Source organism: Tetranychus urticae, chromosome 2 (genome assembly GCF_039701765.1).
Source record: "Tetranychus urticae isolate SD_2017Ah chromosome 2, NJAU_TeUrti_SD_1.0, whole genome shotgun sequence".
NCBI lineage: Eukaryota > Metazoa > Arthropoda > Arachnida > Trombidiformes > Tetranychidae > Tetranychus > Tetranychus urticae.
The window spans coordinates 29,198,678-29,226,577 of record NC_142959.1 but is presented as its reverse complement, the minus strand read 5'-3'; the positions used below and the strand labels follow the sequence as shown (position 1 = coordinate 29,226,577).

General features: G+C 31.0%; 2 protein-coding genes and 5 long non-coding RNA genes across 8 annotated transcripts; 4 read left to right on the top strand and 3 right to left on the bottom strand.

Annotated features, from left to right (window-relative positions):
• The first annotated feature begins 221 nt into the window (after nucleotides 1-221).
• Nucleotides 222-1,829, top strand: LOC107368171 (ras-related protein Rab-34). The gene is made up of 2 exons (XM_015935957.3): nucleotides 222-977; nucleotides 1,162-1,829. The coding sequence occupies exons 1-2, from the start codon at nucleotides 681-683 to the stop codon at nucleotides 1,648-1,650; spliced, it is 786 nt and encodes a 261-aa protein (XP_015791443.2). The 5' UTR covers nucleotides 222-680; the 3' UTR covers nucleotides 1,651-1,829.
• On the top strand, nucleotides 1,830-2,896 carry LOC107368176 (uncharacterized). Its single transcript, XM_015935960.3, has 2 exons — nucleotides 1,830-2,410; nucleotides 2,529-2,896. The coding sequence occupies exons 1-2, from the start codon at nucleotides 2,209-2,211 to the stop codon at nucleotides 2,681-2,683; spliced, it is 357 nt and encodes a 118-aa protein (XP_015791446.1). The 5' UTR covers nucleotides 1,830-2,208; the 3' UTR covers nucleotides 2,684-2,896.
• Nucleotides 2,897-3,254: 358 nt separating this feature from the next.
• On the bottom strand, nucleotides 3,255-6,788 carry LOC107368177 (uncharacterized). The gene is made up of 5 exons (XR_001570093.3): nucleotides 6,642-6,788; nucleotides 4,732-6,519; nucleotides 4,309-4,435; nucleotides 3,624-3,735; nucleotides 3,255-3,426 (listed from the first exon to the last, which is right to left on the bottom strand). It is a non-coding gene; the product is annotated as an uncharacterized LOC107368177 (long non-coding RNA).
• Nucleotides 6,789-7,489: 701 nt separating this feature from the next.
• On the top strand, nucleotides 7,490-8,467 carry LOC107368084 (uncharacterized). Its single transcript, XR_001570067.3, has 2 exons — nucleotides 7,490-7,752; nucleotides 7,911-8,467. It is a non-coding gene; the product is annotated as an uncharacterized LOC107368084 (long non-coding RNA).
• Nucleotides 8,468-10,265: 1,798 nt separating this feature from the next.
• On the bottom strand, nucleotides 10,266-16,385 carry LOC107368134 (uncharacterized). The gene is made up of 11 exons (XR_016198235.1): nucleotides 16,217-16,385; nucleotides 15,877-16,015; nucleotides 15,492-15,566; nucleotides 15,292-15,372; nucleotides 15,042-15,204; nucleotides 14,116-14,244; nucleotides 13,587-13,837; nucleotides 13,174-13,469; nucleotides 12,127-12,409; nucleotides 11,766-11,987; nucleotides 10,266-10,671 (listed from the first exon to the last, which is right to left on the bottom strand). It is a non-coding gene; the product is annotated as an uncharacterized LOC107368134 (long non-coding RNA).
• On the top strand, nucleotides 16,331-20,949 carry LOC107368135 (uncharacterized). Of its 2 annotated transcripts, XR_016198234.1 has the most exons (6): nucleotides 16,715-16,953; nucleotides 17,237-18,401; nucleotides 18,540-18,755; nucleotides 18,836-19,102; nucleotides 19,517-19,685; nucleotides 20,287-20,949. It is a non-coding gene; the product is annotated as an uncharacterized LOC107368135 (long non-coding RNA). The 2 variants fall into 2 exon arrangements; XR_001570088.3 differs by lacking the exons at nucleotides 19,517-19,685; nucleotides 20,287-20,949 and adding an exon at nucleotides 16,331-16,472 and having other exon boundaries at nucleotides 16,546-16,871; nucleotides 18,836-19,036.
• A 2,733-nt stretch (nucleotides 20,950-23,682) lies between these two features.
• LOC107368133 (uncharacterized) lies at nucleotides 23,683-26,426 on the bottom strand. The gene is made up of 5 exons (XR_001570075.3): nucleotides 26,035-26,426; nucleotides 25,829-25,915; nucleotides 25,380-25,750; nucleotides 24,727-25,267; nucleotides 23,683-24,652 (listed from the first exon to the last, which is right to left on the bottom strand). It is a non-coding gene; the product is annotated as an uncharacterized LOC107368133 (long non-coding RNA).
• Nucleotides 26,427-27,900: the final 1,474 nt, after the last annotated feature.

Below are 27,900 nucleotides of genomic sequence, written 5' to 3'. Positions count from 1 at the left end.
GACGTAAAGGGAAATAAAATGATTCGTAATCAAGCGTCAATTTGATCCAGTGTTGATTTATAACCATCATGTTAATCATAAACAAAAGGAAATACTCATGAATTAGAGAGATAAACTGTAGAAGATCAATTTACTCATAAACCATTGTAACCATAACTATCATCTTGAAAAGGATTTTGTATAAATAGCTCTAACCCAAGTTGGGTTACCCAACCGTCTTTGGATTCCTATGGCTATTGTAATCCCCCTTTTGTTTCTCCCTCTTTCTCACTTTTTTTCCTATCCTTTACTATTTCCCTCCTTACAATAATGGCTAACATTGTTGATAATATTAAAACTAATCAATCTGATTTTGTTTATTTGTCTACATTGTTTGTTCATTTGTTTTCAGGTCAATCGACAATGGAGCTTTCTGAGATTGTATAATTGGTATTCATTAAGGTGTTTTTAATTGATTATTGTGATTATGTTCAGTAATTGTTACAGTAAATTCAGATAATACAAGATTTCTCTCGTTTACAGCTTTACCTTTCCTTTCAACTGTGGTTATTGTTTACTCTAACATTGTAGTATCTTTAAATTAGTTGCTGTGTTATCCCTGATTGTTTTATTATTTTGTATTTTCAACTGTGAAAGTGGTGATAAAAATATGCTTAAAGGATGATTAATTTGCCGACTTGATGACCACTGGTAGGATTATTTCAAATTTACCACTGTCTTACCGGAGAGATGCTACTCCATACTGTTATCCCAATTTTGATTGGAAAGTGATTGACTTCTGTGAGCAACAAAGGTTAATTACTGATGATTATCCGAGGACGGTTAAATGTATTGTTGTTGGTGATGCTGGGGTTGGTAAAACTTCTTTAATCCAACGTTACAGAACCAATGAGTTTTCATTTGACCATAAAGAGACCATTGGAGTGGACTTTGATATACAATCATTCTCAATATTAGGTTTACCATTCAATGTACAAGTAAGTCCAAAGAAAACTCTTTGTAATTAGTTGTTGATGAAAATATGAGAGTTAATCTATCCTTGAGTTTCATTCATCAAGATTACTTCAATTTTCAATACATCACGTTACTGTTCTAATAATCAATGAAAAATTCGAGTTGGTTTGAGTTTAATTCGCTTTCTTTTGAATATTATTTTTACAGATATGGGACACAGCTGGACAAGAGAGATTTCGTTGCCTTACAAGTTCTTATTACAGAGCAGCTAATGTGGCTTTAATAGTATTTGATCTTTCTAATATTAAATCACTTGCTAATACTTTGAGATGGCATGCAGACATTTTGCGAATTACGGATGATATTATTTTATTTCTTGTTGGTTCAAAACGAGATTGTGTGTCTCCAGCTGCTTTGGAGTTCATAGAGACGGAGGCTGTTCGTTTAAGCAGTCAAATGAGAGCTGAATATTGGAGTGTTTCCGCACAAAATGGTGACAATGTGATTAGACTGTTTGACCGAATAGCTGGACTAACCTTTCAAGACACTATACTAACCCGAATACACGAGATCGAAGAAGAAAGAGTTTCCGGAGATCTTAATCAGACTTCATTATATAGTGAAGGAATTATAGCTCTTAACCAAAAATCTAAAGGAAGCCACCTCACTAAAAGTTGTTGTTTCAAACACCATTGAAATTTTTAAAGCATGTGGAACTCAATGTGACTGATTCCCATATAAAACTGTCCAAATTATCATCTACGATTGTTAACGAAATTAAATTCATAATAGTGATCCTAATGCCATCTATTGATGAGATTTAGCATATGTAAACAAAATAATTTTTGTGAAATAAACTTCATTGTAAAATCCAATTGTAACATGATCATATGTAGATTTACAGAAATCTAATTAATTATGAAAGTTGGTAAACATTTCATAATAATTAAGAAAATTATTCCAATCCAGATCGTTGATTAAACTCGTGGTTCATTGAATTCGTGCGATCAAATGTATCAGCTTTAATCGGAAGTAATCAAATAATCCTAATATTGATAAATAATTGTCATACATTTTAAATATACTTTTACTTGGTTAACAATTGAACCAAATCATGTCATCGGCGTGAATCAATTTAAGGCACCAAATTTGATATACTTTTATATTAAATAATTATTCTTGTTTTGTTTCTTGTAATAATTAATAAGTTGAAAAGGAAGACTCACTTTTCATTAATAAAATGGTTGGTCAACCATGAATATTAAAAGTAAAGTATATAAAGAGATTGATTTACCAGATTTTATATCACATTCAAACCAACAACAGTTGAAACAACAACAACTAACATTTTTAATCAAGTTAAATCCAAACAACCAAACCAAACCAATCGAAATGAATTCCCAAACTTTCAACGTTATCTTTGCCTGTGCTTTACTCGTTGTCTTAGCTTTTGCTGGTAAGTAATGAGCCTAAAATGCTTTCTCAATATCAATAATAGTTTGATAAATTTATTCAATGATCACTTGAATTGGAAATTAAGACTTGATATTAATCTTTTGTTTTTCATTTTACAGCCAACGTTGATGCCAGAGGAGGAGGAGGTGGATCAATCATCATCATGGGAGGACAAAACCATGGTCATGGTCATCATAACTACATCCCTTACCCTGTAATGATGGGAGGCTGGGGCTGTGGACATGGACACAGCGGCTGGGGCTGGGGTCAATAATAGACTATCAATATCATCTTTCATCAATTCAATCAGCCATCCAATTGAAAAATTGATTCCAATCATTTCATCATCTACATCATCAGTTCCAAGCTTAAAATTCTCAAAATAAACTGTTATATAGGGGAATAGTATTTGAAAATCTTATAATTTGTTAATTTTATAAATATATTATCTAAATGAATAAAGTTATATCTAATTAATTTACAATTACAATCTCTTTCAATCATTTAAATCAAAACAATCGGGTAAACAGAATAAATTACTCACCTTGATGTTCATAGATGGCAGTACTTGGTATAATTGCGATACAATAAAAAATAATTCAGTCACAAGAGTCATTTCAATGCAATTATCGTACTGTACAATGAAACTTGAAGTTATCGACTAACTATCCTGAAAAACTTTTTTAAAATTCTTCCAAAATTGAATAAAGAGAAACCTAAAATAAAACGAAGCAAAAGAAATTAGAGAAAATGAAAGAATAATTTCACTCAAAGCCAAAGAAAAGTAGCCTTTTAGGTTCATCGAACCATTCAATAATCTAGAATTCAATTCAATTTATGCATGTAATAATTGTTTCCGTTATTTATTCTTGTCCGAAAATCACTATATTTATTTAAATTTCTTGTTTCTCCCTTTTTCAATATCCACTTCAATGTCCCAACCACTTGAATCCCTAGCTCGAGTGTATTTAGTCGGGTTTACGTCCATCATTTATTTTCCGTTGATGTACCGATACTCTAAATTTATCAATAAGACGAAAGAAATAAATTGAAGTTAAATTGAATAAAGGTTGATTGAAAAATTGAAAAAACTTGATTTCAGCTCTAGATAATTTAGATTTAAGATTGACTTGTAAACAATGAAACGAGAATATTCAATGAATTAGTATATTATATAAAGAAGACAGAGAAGAGAGACTTTGATGAGAACTTACCTTACAAAATGTAGTGTAAAGGCAATCAATCAAGTACATTTCAAATGATATTTCTTGATTATCTCTGTTGTTGATTTGTTAGATGTCAGTCAAAAAGAAAAGAAGATTGAGGCTAAGAAGAGAAATAGAAAGAAGGAGAGAGAAGATGAAATGAAAAAGAGAAGTAAAAAGACATAAAAGATGAAGAGAATGCGAATTAAAACTGGTACGAAATAAATGAGATAACATTCAATCAATGAAACTTGTATGAAAAAAAGACCAAGTGATATTAATTAACAATAGCCTTTTGCATGGTTAGCCTCTTCTTAATTCCCTCATTGTGATCTTGATATTATTATTAGTTGAGCCTTTTCGCTTTGAGTTAATTCAACAAACTTCATCCAAGCAGATCTGCTTAGCACAAATCAAGATTAAGCAGTTATGTTATACATTTTAATGCCTCTTAATCTGTAAACTATGAATTTTCCCTAAATTTTTTCATTTTTTCAACTCGTTTTATAATAATAAATCAACTTAAAGAAACAAATCAGGACTTTTTCATTCTATCTTCACGCAAACATTTATCCATAGTTGGTCAACATGAGCATATGATATCAACGACAAGACTCATGTGGCTGATACAAATTAAATATGTACATTGGAGAGTTTCCAGGACGTTTAGTTTTACTGAATTATCCAGCTTTACCTTTGGACAAGAAATCGTTGTTCAGTTCTGCAAGTTGCTGTTAGTCGTTGATGAATTTAGCCTTCGCCCATCTTTTCTGCTCTTGAACTTGACCAATCAGAACTGGATGTTTTGATTACCAAATGACCTGAAGGAAGAGGTAATAGCAATAAAAAATAAAGAAAAGGAAATAAAAGCAAGAAAGTAAATTTTAAATTTTAAATTTGATTTGATTCGATAAAATGATATTTTCGCATCTTTTGCTATGAAATTTCAAGTTAATTCAATTGATTATATTAATTTTGAAAAGATCAGATACTTTGAATAGAAATGATTAGAAGAGGAAAATATTAAAATGAAAGGGCAAAAGAAATTAAAATTATCGATTGCATGCTAGTTAACTGGGTAATCTTAATCACTGTGAAATGAAATTGTAATATTTACCTTTCAGTTGGATCTTTTTACCTTTTTTGCCATGAGATTTGTTGAAAAGATAAGCAGGTAAGAAACTGTCAAATGTTACCTTGTCAATCTCAGCTCGGGTGTGTCTTGATATTCAATTGATTCCAAAAATTTGGGAAAAGTTAATTGATATCTTTTGAGGATGATTTAATTTTTTCTGTAAAAACAGGAATCTTTGCTTTTCTTGCTAACAAATTACCATGAAAGTCAACAAGATGATCCAGAAACGGGTTTAGATCAACTCATCCATCAAAATATATCCCTGGTGGTGGCAGACGGTCAATCTATCTGGACAGATAAAAATACCTGTCTAATCATAATTATCAGCATCTTCATCAATACTTTTCATCTTCATGGAGAGTGAGAGAGTGTTTGTATCTTATTTAATCTGGAGTCCGATTTGTTGAAACAGCTTTTTTGGCTCTTAATCATTTTACAAATTAATGATGAAGACGATCCATTCTTGATTGATGCATTTCTCTTTCTCTGAAATTCACATTAATCTCATCTCAATCATTTCATAAATCTGTCTCCATTCAATTTCAACATCAACAATCTAATTGAAATCTGATAACTGTAAATACGACCAGAAATTAAATCACATCAGCTGTCAATCTTTGATGACTATGAAGCTAAGCAAAATGAAGTCTCATCAAAATATGTAAAAAACAAAAAGAGGATAATTAATAGTCTGATATGAGTATGCAGCAAATCTTCAAATATAATGTAAAGTGTGATTCGAATAGCATTTCCAGACAACAAATTGACTGACAATGGTGAGTTTTACAATGGATCTGAATACAACAACTTTTATAACATTGATGAGAAAAGTTCATTTTCCCTGTTCGATAGCTAGAAACGAAGATGAATAGTTTGTTAAATCATAAATAAAGTGAAGTAGAAAGAGAGAGAAAGATGATGAAAGAAAATGCAAGTGCAGATGAGGACATCAAATGATAAAAAGGTTGAAGATGAATGCAATCTAAATCACTAATTAATTAAGTATGTATTTATCAAGTCAAAGTAAAGTGACAACAAGAGCAAAATAAATGACTCTCAATCTTTTTAGCAAAGGGTAACAGAGGCAGAGAAGAGCTAAAAAATGACTAGAGATGTGACTCCAATTAAGTCAAGGTAAAAGTCAAACAAACTGTCAGAAAAAGGTATAAAAATCTCTTAAATTCATTTTGAGAGGCCAAGTCAGCTTTTTTTACAACATCTTTTTCTCATCTTGTTGTCCTTTCAAGTCATTCTCGTCCCTCAAATTCAAGCATAAATGTATACATACACACTTATAATATAAGATAATATAAATAAATTCAAATGTACACATTTATGCTTATGTAATATGACATTCCGATAGGAAATAGGGAAGAAGCTTGTTGTCTACCAAGAAGTAGCAGAAGGTTTTCCCATAATTTGGTAAAAAAGGCTAACCAGAGCCACTTGGAAGCGTCAATCAAAGGGACATGTAATCAAATTAACTGGTTCAAAAAGATTGCAAAAAAGGAGAGGTTGAGAAAGGAAAAGTCTCTCGTAACTGAAGATGAGTCCATCGTTACAATGCCTTTGGGGCCAACAAACAACAGCAAACAGACAGCAGAAATGCAGTTTCTCCTTGTCTACATATTCCTCGATATACACAGGTTGCACTTGTGTTTATATCATTTTGTTGGTTAAATCTTCTTTCCTGTATCAATAATTACTTTACGGGTTTGTTGTTGGTGATGATCTTCTTGTTTATCAAATCCATCATTCAGATTAAATGGGCTGAAAAGAGAAAAGATAGAAATTTTAACTGAGATTGATTCAATCAGTTGGAGTAGATATACTGTCCAATTGTATCACCATCACCATCGTCATCATTTTCAAAAAATAATCTTTTTGCTTGCCTTGTGATTCTTTTTTGATTCTTTAATTGTTTTGCCTTCAGGCTTGACGTAATTCGTAAAAAAACACCTAAAACTGTTCAATTTTTCTTTCTTCTTGTGACCAAGAATCCTTTTTTCACCATCGTTTAAGAGTTTCACTGCAAGTTAATGGTAAATTGAATTATAAAAAAAGAATTGGCTCAGAATTCAAGGTATAGTTGATATGAAGTTACCCTGAAGGGTTAAGAAAAGATGAGGATGAGGAAAAGGCAAAGAGAGAAAAGGTAAAAGCAAACATTAAATGTACGAAGTTGAAATTAAGACAGGCAAATAACCAGGTAAATAAAGAAATCTAAAAGTATATACAAAACTGAACCATTTTGATAGTGGACAATAACCGGAGCAAAAAAAATAAAGTTAACAGAAGCCTTAGGGTTGATTTGATTGAAGAAAAGTAAACGGCGTTTGAAACTTCTTGATTCCAATTCATTACCAAAATCTCCAGAGAAATCAGCTGAAGATCCAGTGAAACTTGTTTAACATCGTTTGATTTTCACAGAAAATAAATACACAAAAAAAAAGAGGTAAAATTGTAAGTTTTCACAGAGGAGAAGAGAATTAACTGTAGAAAGAAGAAGAAACAGGACCGGAGATAAGTGAAGGAATCGATTATACAGTAGCAATTTTTTCCTGCGAATTTCAGTTAATTAAAGGAACAAAAAATACCGAATAATAGAGAAGCCAATCGTAAACAAAATTAGTGATTTATACAGGATTAACAGGGCTCATTCACATGTGCTTAAGAGACGCTTAGTCACCAAGGTGATGGGTCGTCTCTAATTTACAAACTGTAACTACAGTATTTTTCAATAATCACTAATTCTGTAAAGATTTCTGATTTACATTGATAATTGGATTTATCGTAACCCGATTTAATCTTAGATGAACAATGATTACTTAACCAGTCAATATTGATCAACAATTTTAGCATTTTTAGCCTGGGAAATAAAACTGTTCATTAATATGCTTTAATCTTAAATCTATATCAATGTGCAGCTAGCGACAACCACATTTTTGGATTGAAGATAGGTTAGTGTTATAACAACTGTTCAACTGATTTCCTCAACAATTGGTAAGTATTGAATGAATTAGATATTCAATTGTGCTTTACATTTTTACAGTGGACATCAAAAAAGGTAACATGTAAAAATATAAAATGTATTTCCTTTGCTATGACAACTTAATCCAATTTGATGTAATGTTTACAAAACTCGTATTATTCATTTACAGATCTCAAAATTAATCAAATGTTTGTCAATGGAAAAGGAAGCAAAATTGTGATGAATGACACCTGAACATGGCAAAGGAACTGGAGTTTGGATTGACAAAGAAAAATCAAATCAAGAAATGATAAACTGTTTATTAGATCCAATAATTGTGTTTGTTAATAAAGCCAACTTGACGAGGTGTTAATGAAGATGACAATGGACAGCAAAAAAGATTCATCATTCCAGAGAGTTGACTGTTTTCTCTATTCTCTGATAAATGAACAATTTTACAATTATATTTGAAATTATGAGAATAATAATATTGTAGTGATTAATGTGCATTAATAGGCTAAGCAGATTAACTTGGTTTGGATCACAATTTGAACCTCTTATCAACACTAATTCATACTGACAACAGGCAAAATAACAACAAGCATTCTGGTGAAATTTGATTGCAAAGCAATTTGAATCAACTTGATTCCTGTGAATATTAACACCATTTATTGTGTCTATTATTTCCTTGCAATGACTATAGCTAATACAGAAATGGTTACAATAAAGTAACAGCAATCTCAGTGATTCCGAATGAATGTGAATCTTTATTCTTGAACATTTTCATTACAAGTCACACAAAGATTTTACCAAGCAAATTATATTTAATAATAGCAATAACTAACATTTTCATTAGAGACTCGACTGATTTAATTGATTTTGTTCACTCTTCTCAATTGACTACTTGAGTTTGCTTTTCACTTTGCCTCGTTTCATTTAATTTGTGCTTGTCAATTAAGGAAAATGATATTACTAACTGTTGTGTCAAGCATACCAAATTGAAAGTAATCAACAAAGGTAAAGTCAACTCATTGATTGTGTTAATTTGGGTCAAAATGTTTTCAGTCATCATCAAGGATTTACTTTGAAAGTTTCACCAAATTAAGTTATAATACAAGAAGTTGCTTGAATTAACAAGTAAAAACAAAATTCAATTGAACCGAGCAAAAGCAGAGACTAAAATTTAGATATTGTTGTTTCCATGAACATTAATATAAATTGTCTTTAACTCATTAAACCTTTAATAACATGGATTGAATTAAAAGGTTCATTTGTTGATTGAGATCAAAATAAGGTTGATGAACACAGAAAAGAGGCAAAAAAGTTGAAAAGATTTCAAGTGATTCAAGATTATACCAAAAAAAGCAAAGCATTGTATAAATTATATTGTCAGGTAAATGCTTTATCAAAGTAAATGGTTATTCACCAGTTTTATGATGTGCAGGATAACAGCGATTCAACTGATCTACTCTGATTAAAATTAGACAAAATGGTGAAAACGGAATGAAATCTCTGGAGAGATTTGTTGTAACTTGAATAATGTTCCCAAATTATCAAGATATTCAGCTTTTTTGGGTGAAAATTGAAATTAAATATAATTAAAGCTCTTTAAAGAGCTTCATCAAAGTAACAAGTACAATAAAAGTGAACATGATTTAAAAAAACGTAAAATAATCACCATTTTTTGATTTCAACTCTGCAAATGTTCACCAACATTTGGCTGAATTTAAATTAGCAAATCATTCCTTTCTCTTTTCAGCAATCAGTTAACAGGTCATTTTCAAAATGCCATGAAATTCAGCATAAAAAATTCTACCCTAATTACTATCTTATTTAAATTAGATCTTAATTAACGTAAAGGGTAAATTCAATGTTGCTGCTTGAAAATGGTTTCAATACACTTTACAGGTTATTTGGTCTTCACTTTCAAAAGTCAAATATTCAATTTAGCCTTTCATAATTCAAATTGTGGATCATCTTTAATTATTAATCAAATAAATAATCAATTGATTAATTCAAAGGTTATATTGAAGTTGACTTTAACGGCCATATTAGATAAATGACTGAAACATAGATCATAATTTACATTGACTGTGTTTACATCTTGTTTCTCATTTCTTCCCATCAACCTGAGTAGCAACATTTTTATCCCAGAGATTGTCACTTTTCAGACATTAAATTAATTATAAATGAACGATTAATTATAAACACAAAACTAGTTTCAACTGACGATCATTAGAGATTTATGAGTTAACCGTAAATATCACACAAATCATGAAGGGATCGCAATATTGGAATGGTTTAGTTCAATTGAATGGAGAAGTAAAATTTGTTTCATTATTCGGATAATTTTGCCTCAAAGTGAGGTGAATTTGCTGATTTAATTGGCTTTCCAACATGATAAACAAGCTGAAATGTTATTAAGATTGTTGCTGATTGAAAATGCCTATTTTCCCATTGAATTCATTGTCTCAATCAAATTAACAATTATCATACTTTAACCCAACCGTTTGAACAAAACTACAAAAATGGTTACAAATTGAAGTAAATGATTAAACAAGGTTGTAACTCATTGTTTGACAATTTGATTATTCCTCAAATAGTTTACACTCAATGCCTAAGGTATTGAATAATTTTATGCATTCACATAAAATGATTAGCAATCTTTTTGGCTGTTTCAACAATTGTTGAAATTGAATTAATTTTCAATCAATACCATAATTTATAGTGGTATTATTATGGTTAAAACCATAATAAGTCGGGCTCCAATTGTTTCAAATCTTGAAGCAGAGACAGTTGTTAGCAATGGTGATAATGATTCCTTGTAATAACAATTTGAAGAGTGAATCTGATCTGGAAATTTAAAATCCATCAATGAAAGAGTTGATCCATGATTAAACTTGAAATCCTTTCCATTGAAGATCCATTGAAGCAAAAGTCAACACCATTGTCTGTGGAAATAAAATAAATAAAATGAAATATATTTCAATAACTGGACCATTTGAGCTTAAAATGAGCTCTGAATTTCAACAGATTCATCTTTTTTTACCCTTAACTGGATGATTGTCATCAAAAATCATTATCATCTTCATCATCTGTAGTTGACACCAAATAATAAGCTAAAAGAAAGTGAAGTCTTTACTCATTTCAAACAAGATTCAACATGAAATTGGATATAATACTGTATAAGGAATGGGGAAAAAAGCTGAAGTTGATCAAAATTTCAACAGTTTAAGATGATGATGAAAAGTTTCATTAAAACAATGGGAAAAGGTAATGTTTCAACTAAAAATATAAAGTTTACTTGTCAATGTAAACATCATTAGTATGTTTTGTTGATTTGTTGATTCAGCAAGAAAACAGAGTTGTGTATATTTTGTTTCAATCAACAATAAACTAACATTTAATTCAACCTTTCTCCTTACCTCACCCATTAAAATTGAAATAAGAGTGGGAAAATTTGTCAACCGTGAAAATGAGTCAAGTATATGGTGAAAATAGTGAAATAATCATCAGATATACCATACTGAGTTTCGGAGAAGAAATAATTTGTCCAGCTACTAGTTTTTTTCTGAGAAACTGAGAAAAAATAAGATTCTTACTGAGCTATTAATAAGGTTTTATAACTATGATTTGTTTAGTTTTCACTGTTAAGGAAACTGTGGTTAAGCGGCTCGGCGGAGGATGAGGAGTCAACTCAACATGGTATCAGGCCAATTAGTGAAAATCACCTTGAAACAAGGAGTGTTTCCAGCTGAAAGATGCATCCTTACGTTATCTTAATCAAAAATTATGCGAATCTAAGAGATAAGTATAAAGATGAAGATAAAGGTTCTTGCAGTATAATGATTATGATGTGGTGGTTGATGATGTAGAGTAAGATGATAATGAGGATGATGAAGGAGATTAGGTTGGAGACGGGATTTTTCACCTGATTGTGCCACTTCAACACTGATTTAAATGATGAGATGACAATCAGTCAACAGTTGATTTTAACCAGAAAGAATTAGTTGATTTAAAAGAGTCAGTAAAGTCCATCTTATACCTTATACGTATATCTTATAGCATAAGTAGGAATGAGTTTAAGATAATCAGGATTAAACAGCCATACATTATGAGCTTATCATTTGTAGAGATTTAGTTTATCATTGAATCAATTGACAAATAACTTGGCTTAATCAATAATCAGCTTCTTTAACAAACAATTTTTGTAGACACTTCAATTTACTTTGTAAGCCCACAGGTTAAAAGATCAAGCCTTTTTTTCCTGTAACATAACAAAATAAACATAAAATGGCGTACAAATAAAAAATGATCAACCTTTCCGAATGGCTCAGCTTCCATGCATTTGGTATGGAATGAGAATCATCCAAAAGGTAAGGAAGATGATTCGATACTTTACAGACCATCAATCAGTTTGTGACTAATGAGAAAGGAAACGAGGACCAGTTTTTTGACATGTTACACTTTGCCTTGATTTGTACCGGTAACATCGATCTGACCTTCAACCTTAACAAGATTGCTGAAACGGGAGAGAAGATGATGATTATGTTCATGATTGAGAATGTGAAACAAAGTTGGAAAATGGAGTTCCTTTAGATGAAGATGGTGATGATGATCAAGAGTCCGCAGGCAATTCCAATGGCGTCATCATTAATCATGGAAAACATGGTCTATATCAAGATGAAGCTGATGAGATAAAAAAAGTGATTTTAATGATTTTTTACCCTTAATTTTGTTCAATATTGTAATCAAAAGTGGAAGGAGCAAAATTAAATGAACATTGGCCCATAGATAGATCTGTAATCTAGGAGATGTCAGGTTGAAAATTTATCAAAATGTTGGCAAATTGGTTGCCGCAAGAGTTATAAGATGGATACAATATTAAGACTATTTCATTATCACCAAATTATCTTTTTTACCTTTTTTCCTTTTTAATTTAATTCAATAGCTGGTAAACTGTTTCTATTTTTTTGTATTTAGACGAGATTCATAGACGATTCTGTAGGCTATTTCATTTGAAGAAAAGTAGAGCAACATTCATCATGATCAGGTAAAGCAAAGTGGAAAGACAAACCATCAATCCATATAATATGATTTGCTTTAAGGTGAAAGATACTTAAAGGTAATCATTTTATACATTTTTTCAGTAAGATTGACTCTCTATCTGTTTAGGATATTATTCCGAAGCACCAAGGCATGGAAAAGCTGTTATCAAAACTTATCAATTGCTATTAAATGTTTAGAAGCAAATCTACAAATTGTTGGTAAAATTATCTAAACTATTTAATTGTTGGTATAATTGAATGGCTTTGAGAAAGAAACAGAGTCCAACTTGTTCATCAGATTTTGGCTTATGAATTAAAACTACCATGAAATAATAATATATGATAGACTCTGCAATATTCACCGAGAAGATAAGAAAAGGTAATGTTAGTTTGTTTTACTCTTACCTCATAATCAAGATACACAATTAAGTTGATTAAAGGGTCCAAAATTTAGAAAGAAATTCTCATAAAAGGAAGCGTTCCTTTAATCAAAAAGGATAAATAAATTATTAGATTAACAGTTCATGGCTGCTGCTAGGTTATAGTTGTCTTAATAGCATAAAGCTATAGCTGGAGAATGATGATAATGTTGATGAAAATGGGAGACTGCAAGAAGGGTAAATCATCTGCAAGATAAAATCTCCAAGGACTAATCCATCTTTAAGAATGAACATTTTTTTGTCTTCAAGTTGCTTCCTTACCTGTAATACAGAAAATAGGAAAAAAAACAAAAATTTATCTTACAGGTTTTTATTACAACTGTAATGGTAGATTAAATGAGTGACTGACACTATGGTTTCTGATAAATTATATCTCACCTTATGACCAGCAAGTTTAGCCTTTTTTTACGGTATTTGCTGTCTTTCCACAAAGCATCAGGTTCATTTCAAGTTTTCTGGAGCATAATAGTTTATATGGTGTTTGTTTTGAGCCATCCAGGGAAAAATAAGATGAAAGTAAAGGTAAAGAAAAGATGATGATGATGATTGTAAAAATGGATTGAGAAACAAAAATCTTATCCAATGTTGCTTTATGATGATGATGACCAACAGAGTCTGAAAATATTTCCCTGAGTAATAATGAAAGAGAGAAATAATGAAGTTATTAAACAATATAAGTCAACATAAAGTTGGCCAAAGAAATGAAATAGTCAAAGGAAGGAAAGGGTTTTGTTTGTTGTTTAGATTCATCCAAATTAAGTATTGTAATTTGATATGGCCATGGTAAGTAATTAAAAAGGTTAACATTTTGCAAGAAGAACACTGAATGGGAAAATAATTTAAAACAGGTAACTTGATAGTTGATGAATACTGGTATTAATAATTCAAAGTAGTGACAATACTTTACCATTTGACCTTTTGCAGGGTGAAATAGATTCAGTCTGTTAGCATACAAAGAGTTGATTCAACGTGACTTTTTAGGTAAGAAAATATCATAATATTAGGTATTACGAGATGACTCTTATTGGCCAATTATCTGTCAGAGACAATAAAATGGGAGAGAGGAAAAACAGGGGAAAAGATAGAGTTCTGAGCTGATTAATGTTATCAAAATTATATGGTACATATCACATAATATATCTATATATACTGTACGGTCAGGTCAAGTACTATTATTTGAATGAAGAGTAATCAGATAAAGACACGGAAACATCACTTTCACCTAGCAATAATTTTTGTTTTTAGATGTTGATCAAAATGAAGATTGAAGGAAATGGCTGAGGGAGGAGGCAGTAATGGTCAGTGTTGGCTATAAAATCAAGCTAATGAAAGTAAAGGGAAAAAAGAAGGATTCAATCATCTTCAATCAGATTGATTGGACATTATTTTGGCAAAGAGATGAATTTGTTTCAGTAACTTAAATTGGACTTGCAATAATGGACTTAGACTAAAGTATAACAGTAAGATTCACAAAAATAAACAATGAATAGAGAACACTAAAGTGGCGAGGAAAAAATGTCAGATCAAATATGAAGTTTATCGGTCACTGATTGCTTTGGAAGAGTTAATCAACTGTTTGAGTAAGATTAAGAGACTGTTTTGTGTAGGATTGTTAGTAAAAATGTGACTGCACCAGAAAAGTCAAATGATATGAAAATAAGTTCAATATGATAACCAAGGTCTTTCTTGGCCTGAATTATTGGCACAGTTGACTTATTATGCACTTTGATCCATTTGTTACTGCTTGATAAAAAGTCCTTCCACTTTTATCTAATAGATACTTTAGTGTCCTCCACACCATCAAGATGATCATCATCTTCTAATTTTTCTTACAACTATAGCTTCAAGATGTTCATGATCATCATGGTGATCATCATTTGAGAGGCGTAAACAACTCATTTAGTTCATCTTCGTGACAAAATCTAGTTGATTCACATTTTCCCTTTCCTTTGGTCATTCCTTGGTCCCAGTGCATCAAATGTATTGCGATTGATTGCTACAGATAAACAAAGAAACAGAAAGACAAAGAAAAAAACAAAATTAATTCAATTTTGGTCACCGAAAACTTTTTATCATTGATTACCTTTCACTCTGACCATTTAAACTTGGTTTGTTTTCGTTGAAAGGGTAAATAAGAGTGAAAAAAGGCTCAAAGTAAAGCAAACTGCAAGGTAAAGTCAAGAAAAACCAATCAATAGCAATTTCATTGTAATTATCCAACATTAGGCAACTTAATAAATGATTAGAGAACCATAAAGAGAGGAAGAAATAAACTTTACTTACTGTTTAAATGGTTACATTCAGTTTGAAGTCAGCTGTTAATAGATTGATATTCAATGAAAGATTAAGAAATTATCGCTATAAGTAATAAAGATATCAAATATTAGTAAATATCATGAACGCTTTGAATATGAAAACGTCAGACAAATTGACTCAATAGTAGACAAATATTAAAGAAGATTAGGAGGAAGGCAAAGAAAAAAAACTGGATTAATAATATCAAGATATATCATAATTGTGTTTCTTTTAACACCAACTGAATGCGTTTTTAGCTTCACAGGTAATAGTAGACTCCCAATATTGAGTTATTAATTTATCTTCATCAAAAATGACAAGGGATTAAACAACAAATCAACAAAATAAAATGCTAAGAAAACTGATTACAAACCTTTTTGGTAGCCAAGTAGCATTCACCGGGCAAGAAAAATCTGGTTGATTGTTTTTGAATCCTTTAGGTTTGTTTGTTTTTTTAAACAATTGAAAGCGAGAGAAAGAATTGTTAGGTTTTATTATCCGCCAAAAAATGACTAACAAGGCGAAAAAGAAACCGTCACGAGATTAACAAAAGTAATTAGCAATAAGGTTAACAAGAGTGGGAAATAGAAATAGAAAGAGAAAGAGAAAGAAGAAAGAATGGAAAGGCGAGAAATGAAAAATTTCTGTTATCCAATGAGAATCAATCACAAAAATGAAAACAAAGAAAACTGTTTTCAGGCAAATATATTTACCAGAGCTTAATTTAACGATTGCATGTTGATCTTTTGTATTGATTGTGAAAATCTCTTCTTTTTCTTCCATTGGTTTACCAATTCTTGACCTGGTGATTGTTATCAGTAAATCATGATATCTACGGTCATGTTGATTTTTTATCATAATCTTGAAGGAAGTCATGGAGAAGAAGAAAAGTGCAACATGGAAAAGTAAGGGAACCAGACGATCATTGGACATTGAAAGTCAAATTAACTTGGAAACTCAAGCTTAATGGTAAGATGATACCTTTTTGACCGAATAACTAAACTTGTCTCATTCTCTTTCTTTTCTTTCTCCCTTTCTTCAGTTGGATACCTCTTTCAAGACCAATATTGATCGTTTGAATCTCATGCTTCTTCTTTCTTCATCTCCTTTTCCAGATATAATAACACCATGGATTTCATTTTCTTCATTCGTTGCTGATCGACCAAATAATCTTTCTCTTTCTCATACTTCTTTTTGTTGAATGATTTCCAGATTTCCAGACTTGCTGTAACGTTACAAAAACCAAGTCAACTAATCAGAAAAACCTAAGGAAATAACAATGAAAGATAAAGAAATCTCGACCAAGTGGCTTCAAGAATTCAAGTAGCGCTGCAATGACAATGACTTTTGAAAGAGCAAAAGAGTATGGTAAAGAAACATTTGATCATTACTGATTGTTTTGGAGTTTCAATTTTTGGTGTTGATAGCTACAACTATGTATAACCTTTAGGTCTGTTACATCGTTGACTTTTCCTTCCATCAATACTCCTGTCTTCAACATTTTCATTGCTTTCATATTTATTTTGCCTTTTCCTCTTCACCATATTGAGTTTTAAGAGTCATCACACTTATTGCAATAATCTTTGTAGTGCTCTTTCATTCTAATGTTTACACCTTCTCAGTGTTCCAACCATCAATATTCTCAACTATTTCTTACCTTTCATTGATTCAATTCCCTTCAATAAGTTTCATTTCATTCTCTTTCTCTCTCTCTCTCTCCTTTACTCATTCAGATACGTTTGTTTCTTGGTGACTTTAGTGTATGACGTTAGCTCAGCGATCTTATATACTTCATCAAACTTATGAAAAGACATCACACAATCATATTCACAAGGATTTATCAGATGTATACATGACAATCATAAGGAATATAAAGTATTACCAAAATGATCGTCTTATATTCTTGCCTCATTCACGTTTATGCTTGAAAGGAAAAAAGAAAGATTGAGCAAAGTTTGGATGCAAAATACATTGCAGGATATAACACAAAGCTAAGTTGGATATAAACATTGGAAGAATAATAAGGAAGAAAAGGAAGAGGAAAATATGAGTTATACGTTCGCCTTTTTCGGTTTCATAACAAGAGCCTGGAAAAAAAGATGAAGAGACAGTTATGACAATTGTCAAATCTCAAAATGGGACTCTTCAGGAACAAAAAATTTGAGGAATGATTTTCACTCCTTTTTCTTCATCATTTTCATCATTATTATCAGTGTATTTTTTTCATCTTCAACTCAAGTTTGTTCCTCTGTTTTCTCCTTTTCTCTCACTATTTCTTAAACTTTGCCTTCACTGACAGTGGTAGTGTACAGTTGACTGGAGTTTAAAAATTCGATGAGATTGAAAGAATGAGACCCAGAAAAGGTGGAGAATAAACTTGAACATGGAAGAAGAAAAGAGGAAAAGAAGAAAGATAAAAGAGTGAAAAGTTACTTAAAATGAAATTTGGCAACACGGAAAAACAGTCAAAAGAAATAGACTCGAATATTTCCTCTTTCAGGCGATTCTCATGGATGTTTTTCAAAGGCTCAACCCAATCTATCTGTTAATATCAACTTTTTTTCATCTGAGACTTTCTTCTTTCTCTCTCTTTCAGTAAACTACATTGGTAACAATTTTCTTCTCATGTTTACCATGAAACCTGACTTCACGAAAGAATTCAGCTCAAGTTTTGAGTGAGCATAATACACAAACACACAAACACATACACTCAATCAGAATCCGTAAACATATTTCCAGGAGCAATAAAAGAGTTGATTCCAATATGAATCATTTTCTTTTTTCATACGCCTCAAGAGTTGCAAATATGGTTCTATTTTAGCATGGGATGTTGGTTTTATACTCAAACAATTCACAACCAAATGTATCATCATAATCAACATTATGATAACTTTCGAGGTAAACTAAATATTTTCCTTTCCTGTTAATACTTGTTCCTTTTCAGCATTTTTTCACTCTATTATCCATTACTTCATGATTATATTTGCTAACTATTGAAACACATATATATTTTTTTCACTCTATTTTCATCAAAAGGTAGAGAAGTGTAACAAATTTTTCACAAATTCCAGATACAGATAACCATTAAATTTGTATTCAATTACTTTTGCTTGAAAAATTATCAAATGACGAGGTTTCAATTGTGAAAGTTTTGATGACATGATATGACCAAGAATAGGATGTTTCAAAGATGTGACAAAAGACGAGATGAAACATGAAAGTGAACAATCAAAGTAACCATAGAAGTATACTGTAAGTTATCGTCTTCATCTCTTTTTTCTTGTTAAATATCAATACGATTCTAACAGAATTTTGTGCATTTTTTGTTGCAGATTGTCATGATGATGAGAGCATAAAATGCCATTTTGGCAATATTGGTTTCCAGTTGAGCTCATCTCAAATATCAATTTGACGTATTCGAAGGCGAGAGAAAATATCAGTCAACTTCTTATCAGTAAACAAAGATTTCAATCATTAATTATTGATCCAGACCAGAAGGAATGATTGAATAAAGTTGACAAAAAGTGATAAAAGTGAAAGGAAACGTGCAAAGGCAAACATGGCTCACAGGCATTTGAATTATTATCGTTTAATATCAAGTAAAAACGGAAATGAAATGTTTTCAGATGCAAGGGAAAAAAGTGCAATAATAAACTGAGTTTGCCTGACAGAGCTGTTTACTTGAGTATGATTTTGACACGGTATACAGTGAATAATATGAAATATATGAGAAAAAATGTATGATTTTGTAATAGGATTGGAATCACCTTGAGGCCAAATCAACATCTAAATACTTTCAAATTGACCCAATTTCCTGTCTAATGGAATAATCAGAATAATCAATATTGAAATTGTTTAAAGTTTGACTTGGAATAAAATTTAGAAGCAATTTCTCTCGTTTTTTCCCTCGCTTCACCATGAAAACAACATTTCCATTTTGATTAGATTATCAATCGATTATAACATTATATGACCCAATCAATTGACGATGCTTCATTTTGGTTTACAATTAGATAAATCATTATCCATGTTGGAGAGCAATTTGTTAAAAAATAACATCGAGTACAGGAAAACACCATAAAACATTGGATAACAGCATGATCATCATGAAGATCATCATCATAATCATCATCAAATGATTTAGGAACCATTGTGGTAATCATACTCAACTTCAATGATAATGTGAGTGTAAAAAGTCTTTCAATTTTAAACGTAACCAAAGTTTTGATTATTTTCCTTTTCTTGGTGATGTTATTATATAATCGTGTTTACTGTCCAATTTATTGTCCCTATCATTAACAATACCCAAGGTTTATAAACTAACTTTGATACTATCAGTAATCTCGTGATTAAGGTTAATTTTTTTAACTTAAGCCTTCATTGATTTGCAATATTTACTGGCTAGTTAATGCTAAAGATCAGCAAGGGGCTGAATAAATAAGGAAAAACGTTAAGAGCTTTTTTTTAAATTGAACACAGCAGTAGCAAGCATTACTAATAGTAGCAATGTTTATTAAGTAATGAACATTGAATATTTGAATTTTCCAAAGTAATTAATAAACTGCTCAAGGCGATGAAATTAAACAAGTGCCAAAGTTTTGCTTTTTAATATAAAGGAGAAGAGGAATGCAGAGAAAAGAAGACAAAGTGATGCATAATAAGTGAAAAGCTGATGATGATGGTGATGAGAAGGAAACATCAATCTAAATGTTGTCGTTTTCTTAACCATCTTTTTACTTTCTTCATCCACTTAACTAAACTTTTTCTCTTTTTCTTTCCTCAGTTTCATTCTTTCTGTCAACCCAAATCAACAAATTTGATCATAATAGACATTGGCCAAGACCAGATGAAGGATCAAAACACATACACACTCACAGTCACACATAAAAAAAGATGAGGCTCCAAGCTTTTAATGGTCCACACTATGCAAAGACCATTAGCGAATTGTTACAATCAATGACACCTTATATTGGATAATAAAACAACCAACACCAAGTCCATCCTTAATCTTTTCTTAACTGTTATACCATTTCTGTTCACAAGGTTAACAACCATCCCAAATGGCTTTCTCCATCTTCATCCTCTTGTTTATCATCTTGTCAGTTTCTGGAAGAAGGAAGATGATTACTCTGATGGCGAGAAGAGACTCAGCGATTGCAAAAAAAAGTAAAAGAAATGAGAAGAGGACAGAAAAATTATAACCAAACAAATTAAGATGAAATTGTTACCCTTAAATTGAATACTTTCAAGTAGGGCTAAATGTTTGCAACCAATGTTACAAAAATAGTTTGGATAACACTTTTTTTGATATATAAAGTATCATTATCATCACCATTCCTCTGGAAATGGAGAGAGAGAGAGAGAAAGAAAAAAAATAAGATTGAATTGACCTTTAAAGGAATTGGACATGAAGCAAGTGGACATTAAAAGAAGCAAAACTTAATAATTGTTTCTAAGTTGTTTCTCCTTTTAATCACATCATTCTCCACTTGACGTTTGCTTGATTAACTATCCTCCAAATGAATTGAGTCACCCATTGAACGGTAAGATGCGATCGATCAGCTTATAAAGTCACAAACTTTCGTCAATAACGTCGTTAATCAAAGAGAAACAGTTTCTTCTGGTATTAATGCAACTATTTATAAACTCAGTTTAAATCCAATTCCAAATTGATGCGACTTGTTTTAAAAAACACTTTTATTAATATTTAATCTAAAGTGAATCGTTAGCCAAACAAACCAGATAAACCTTCAATTCACTTTTTTTCCTGATCCATTTTGCTCAACAGTTACATGAAAAATTTAAAAACACATTAAGCATCAATTAATAATCCATTTATTAGATCAAATTTATGTTATCCATACCTTTGGTGATTACCGGTTAACCATAAGTCTCTTTTTCAATTAGACAAATGTTTTCCGAGTTTTACTTTCATTACTATATTATATTAATAATTGGTAATTTCAACACTTTATCAGAGTGAAAATTCCATCATAAACTCTGAATGTTTCTTCCAGAAATCATCATCTCCCAAAAGTACCAAAGGTAAGCTGCAGTTATTGCAAAACGAAGAATATAAGATTCTAGTTGAAAGATGTTTATAGCTGCTGATTTGATGAGCAAAGCTTAAATTGTACTTTACAACTTGAATCGAACCGAATGCATTGTTCTGTATTGTTCGTCTGCATCTTTTTAGATTATCTTTGAAACTGTTATGATTGTATCTCATTTCACCACCATCAACCTGGGATTATATTCAATATATGTCTCAATAAGATAAGCTACGTTAGGTTTGCCTCTTTTTATTTCTCCTTTTCTTGATGATGAAAACGACAATTTTCCTTGACTTTCAAGTGCGTCATCAAGCAATTTGATCATCTTTTCTCTATTTGTTTCCGTGACTCTCTTCATCTTTTCCTCTATCCTGAGTTTACCACGTTTTCAGGTTCATTTGAAAATATCTATCGCTTTTTCTCCAATTTCACTGAGAAAATAACCGCTAAATTGAAAACTCACATTTCAAAAAGGTAATGATGATAATGATGATCCAACAGTCCAGGTTTCCATCTAATAGTCTCAACTCTCTTTTTCATTTGGACTAAAGATGATAGTGATGATGATCAAGATGATTAGTTCCAAAGAGATCCTTCTATTACTTGCGTGCAAGGAAGATGAAGAAATAAAAAAGATAAGATTTTTTCTTTAACTGCTTGCTGTAAACTTTCCAGGCTAATTGTATCAACACATTCAGTTTCAGGTATTCCAAAACAAGAGAGGAAAGGGAGAAAAGTCAGAGAAGGTGATTATTGATGATTGGTGATGATAAACTAGTGGCTGATTCTCATCGATTAACTCAAAATCCGAAACATTTTTTGCCATTTTCCTCTCTGTATACATAAATTGAATCATGTTGACGACTTTTTAAAACCAATCCTTTTCACCATCCAGCTTAATCATTAAACCAATCTTAAAGTCAGTCAATATCTCTTTGTTGAGTTTCCTTTTCTTTACCCCATTTTGTCTCTCATGATGAAGTTGCAATTGTGTAAAGAAATGAAAAGAAGCAAGTGTCTGTCAAAACAGTGTTGATTGATGGTCACTCTAGATTCAATGGTGATGATGATGGAATCATCAGCTCAATTCAAAATGAAAAAAAATCATTCGAACAGCAAAAATATGATAAGCAAAAGAAATGAATTAATGACAGTGCATACAATTGAACCCAAATGAGAATTAATAATTTCCAAAACCATGACCATTGTAATCAGCTTTTAAACATAAATTTTATTGTCAGAAATATAATAGTAGATCCAGGGAAAGAGTCCACAAATGATTGTGAATTTTGCTCAACTTTCAAACAAGATGGAGGTGAGGTTTGTTGGTGGTTAATAGAGCTGCATCCCACCTTTTTGGTAACCAATCTGGTGAGTAATTTGGATGATGGTGAATGAAGATTCTGTGTAGAGAGAGAAAAAGCAGACTAAAGTTAATTTTAATTCAAAAGAAGTGAATCAAAATCACATGATGATGATGAAAAACATTGATTGAAGGGCGAAGACCAAGTGAAAATAAAGATGGACCAATTATAATTGATTTGATCGATCGTTTTCATATTGAATAGTAATGAATGAAGACACCAACATAATCATTTTGAAAATCTTGTGAGCTGTTGGTGAACAACGAAAAAATTGGATTCCTAATCAATTTATATTTCATATTTAGATTAACGACCATAGTTAGCTATTCGACTAACCTTATGGATAGTCGACCAGATCAATCATGTTTTCAAAATTAAAAAAAAATGTACTCACAATTGGTCATTGAAATACATTTAGTCAAGATGATGGCGTCTATGGATGATGAAATGTTATCAATTTGTTGGCAACAATTTGCTAGAGAAAAATTTTGATGGAAATTAAGCAAGAATGAATGGAAATGTTTATTGTAACCAACATTGATAATAATGGAGAAAGACTTACATGAAAAAGTTAATGGTTTAACCGAGAGTTTCACTGTTTGCTTGATAAATGATTTGGACAATCTTTTTTATACGATTATTATTTTTTGGTAACATCAAAGACTGAACAATTTAAATTATTTGTGATGAAAGTAATTTCATGGTTCAACATGATGACAATAACAACACAGAAGCAAAATAATGTTGAATAGAAAAAAAATATAATCATTAACATCAAATTTAATAAAGATGGGTAACACTCTTCATAAACATGATTGGTTTGACAAGCAAGGGAGACAAAAAATGGGTAAAAAGATGTCTACTTGAAATGAAAAGAAACAAAGGCATTTCAAATGCAAAACTGTTAACTCAATTTTCAATGATAATGATGATGTCAGGGGTGATGTTGAAGACGATGAGAAAGAGTTAACAAAGTCGGTTAATCGATTGGTTGGAAAATTTGGTTTGATTATAAAACTGATAAAAGATTGAAATCTTTTTGACAAAGAAAACCAGACTTCATGCAGACTGAAGGACTAACAGTTGACAAATAGGTTAACATTTGGAATGTCTTATGCGATTGACTAGATAAGCTTGGAAACGGCAGTTTACACAATTTTAGTTGATTAGAAACACGAAATAAACGGTAAATGAGAAAATTTGAATTTACCAAACGGTCAAAATCATCATGTTATTTTCATTGTCTGGTGAATAATCCAGGGATTGAGAAAACGAAACTTTCAGTGTTGAAATCATGAAAATTATGAAAGCCACCAACACAAAATTATCAACAATCCTCTCATCATAACCATTACAGTTAGCAATAACAGCAATTGTTGTCAAAGTTGCATGAAAAAGGTTCAATGGGAAGCAATGTGAAAGCTCTTTATCCTTAGTAAAATGTGACTTGAATACAATTTACCCCTTCACATTCAATTGATCATTAAGATTTCATTGTTATCCACATCATCATCATCAGATTAAATATGACAAAATATTATTACAATAACAGCATCAACAACAACTACAATGCTGATAACAATAATGATAATCTAAAAACGTTAGCTGAATTATCATGAGAGCACAGTAAAATCCAAGAGGTGCAAAAAGGGTTACAAATGTCATTTATTTGCACCAACGAAATTTCCGCTCCAATAGGTAATCGATGTGTTATTTGAATGAGAAACAAAACCTACAAAAAATTAAAATTGGACTCAATATTATTCAAGTGAATTATAATAAATTGGTAATTTAATAAACACTTACCACAGAAAATCTAATCGAGCAAATAATTATTGACTTCATTATTAGTTGAACATTAGTTAATAATAAAGACTTCAGGTTTCACATTTCTTGACCAGCAACAATAGAGGCATCCTGTAGTGATTTGTGGTTATCATGGGAATAGTTGAAAATTGGAAAGATCAGAGAGAATGAGATTGATTTATAATATGATGATGTGGATAATAATCTATGTTAATATACATATTGTAGCTAATCAATCAATCACTTGGAACCATAAGTGAACAAAATTTAACCAAATGGCATAAACTGGAAAGGTGTCTTTCAATGTAATAGTATCTGTGCCATATCGAGTGTAAGATTTCATCTTCAATACAGAAATCCCTGGTTTCCATTTCCGTTCTCAAACCAACAGTTAAACAATATTTTATTAAAAATAAAATATTAGACTTTTCATTTTCGTTGCTAACTGGCAAGTGGAGAAGGCAAAAGCTGAGATATTCATCCAACCATGGTATGAAAAGAAGGCAAGAATGAAAAAAACGATGAACTGAAAAATGTTGTTCTAAAAGAGGAAGAGAAAAAAGAGGAAATGAATGCATCTTCATCATGTCAATCTGAATACATTGGCTGTTATGTTTTTTTCTTGGTGAACAACAATATTCAGCTCCAATCACCTCCTTTTCCTCCTTCGCCTCCTCCTTCATCTCATCAATGATATTGGCTTGAAAGATGAGACAATCATTATAACTATTAAAATGGGTTATGTTTTGTTTCCTTGGCTCTTTTTTTGCATAAATTAGATCAATTAGATGAAATCACTGGTTCTCTCTGGTTCCAATCCGTTTCAAGAGTTGTTTTATCCTTCAATTTCATGATGGATGAGTTTGAGATAAAAACCAAATATCAATGGTTATCACCATCATCAGCCTCGCTTCTTATCCTTTATTGAATTGATACATTCCTTTGGTTTTGTCATCACATTGACTTGTCTTCTAAGCCAATCCATCATTTATCATTTTACCATCCTTGTACTCATCATCTTCTCCTTGAGAAAAATAAGATAAAATCTAGGTAAATAATAGCATTACAGAATCTTCAAAGGTCAACAAGATAAATGTTTTACTTTTCAAGAATTTCCTTGATCCAATCAGCTGTGATAATTTTCCTCTCAACATTAAACATTGCCATTTGAACAGTGAAACTGGAACTGCTAGAAACAATGGTTAATTAAAGGTCAGTCAAATCCAATGAGCAGTCTAATTATCTTAATAACGATTATACAAAATAACAATGAATGTAATTCTCACACTTGAAGATTAATTGACTTACAATTGATCAAGAAAATGTAACATCAAAAATGATCACACAGATTTCGATCAGACCAAGACTGAAAGATGATGGGATACATGATAAAACGAAACTGTTGACCATTTGATTAAATTGTTATCGGAAGTTGATGGTTGAACACAAAAGATTAACACTGTTAAATCAACCAACATTCACCAGCCGCACAAAAGCAAAAAACAAACACAAAACCAAGCCAAGAGAAGACCAATGAACCAGATAACCTTTCACAATTAATCACCATTTCTGTAAAATCTGGACACAATTGAATATCTTAAAGATGTATATCAATGAACAACCGCAAATGTATCATAAAAATCAAGAATAAATTAACAGATAAAAGCAATTAGCAAAAATAATCAAAAGAAAGTCAGAAACCAAACCATTAAAAATGAAACAACATAAGCCTTTGTCTTACAAAATGAATCATTACAGCAGAGGGAAAATAAAGAAGCGCACAATTTAAACCATCTATTGTATATCAACTTTCAATGAAACAATTGATTGTCAAGTTAATGATTAAGATATTTTAACTGGAATCAAATCGAAACCATCATCATAATGATAATCTTTAAAAAGCTTGTGGCAGATAAAAGTAAAACAATCTCTTAATCGTACTTTAATCACTGTTTAGTCTTGTTCTCATCCTTTTCTTAAGGTAATCATCATCAGCATCATCATCACTTGATCCTTTCCTTTTATCCTCTATAATATTATTTTGACAAGCAAAGAAGAAGAAAAAAGAAAACAAGAAAAAGAACAAAAAAAACGAAATCAAATTCTCTGCTTTAAACGTCATTATTATCATCTAAATCATAAGAATTCAATTGATTTCTTTGGATCATTAGATGGTTCTCATTATCATTATCCAACTCCTCATCATAATAATCATTATAAGCAAAAAAATTAAAGTCAGAATAACATAAATAAAGATCAATGATTTGTCATTACATTTGTAATTCAGATTTATCAAGTTTCCAATGACTGGGAATAAAAACTCCAAGTTTACCTCTTAATTGTTTTACACTCTTCAAGTTTCCATTCAATTGTAACAGCAATTACTTTCTCTATAAACATCAATTAAAACTAATAAAATTTAAATGCTTGTTAATCAATGGTTTATTGAAGATGAGCACAAAATTTGCAAGCCAAAAGCTGGCAATTTTGCTATCAAATTTGCTGTCCAATTTTCCAGTTTCAACTGAATGTTTATTAGCTTGAAATGAAATTGTAAATTCAGTCTGTTCAATATTATGATCACGCAATCAGAGGATTCAACCTTTGATAAGAATCTTGAATAATAATAAAAAGTATAACTAATATGGAAATGATTATTATTTCATTTTTCATTCCCAATTTCAATGGCAATAAACAAAATAACCATTTGAAATGGTCAAAACTTAATCTAACAAGTAGACTTGAAACAAAAGATGAATGATGAGATCCCTTTTTTAACCTTAAAATCCATTTATTTTACCTTGTCAATTGAGATATAATCGAGTTTTAGGTTCATTTTGAACCTTTTACTTTGTGCCAAACATTATTGTGCTCAAAATTTTCTAATAATAATGATGAGTGATAGAGCAAATTTGAACACAATCTGTTTGGTTCTCGTAAAACAGGGAAAGTAGAAAGGAAAATCTCGAAAGTTCTTGACCTGAGGTTGAAGGTTTTTTGTTTAAAACTTATTTGTGACCAATAAGGTAAATTATTTGCTCGTGATTGATTCACTCATTTTCATGATTACAGCCATTTAGGAGAGCAGCCAGTTGCGTACGACATGATATTTACAATGATAAATGAATTAACCCAATTGACCACAGATTTGGTGAAAAATAAGCCCATGGAAGG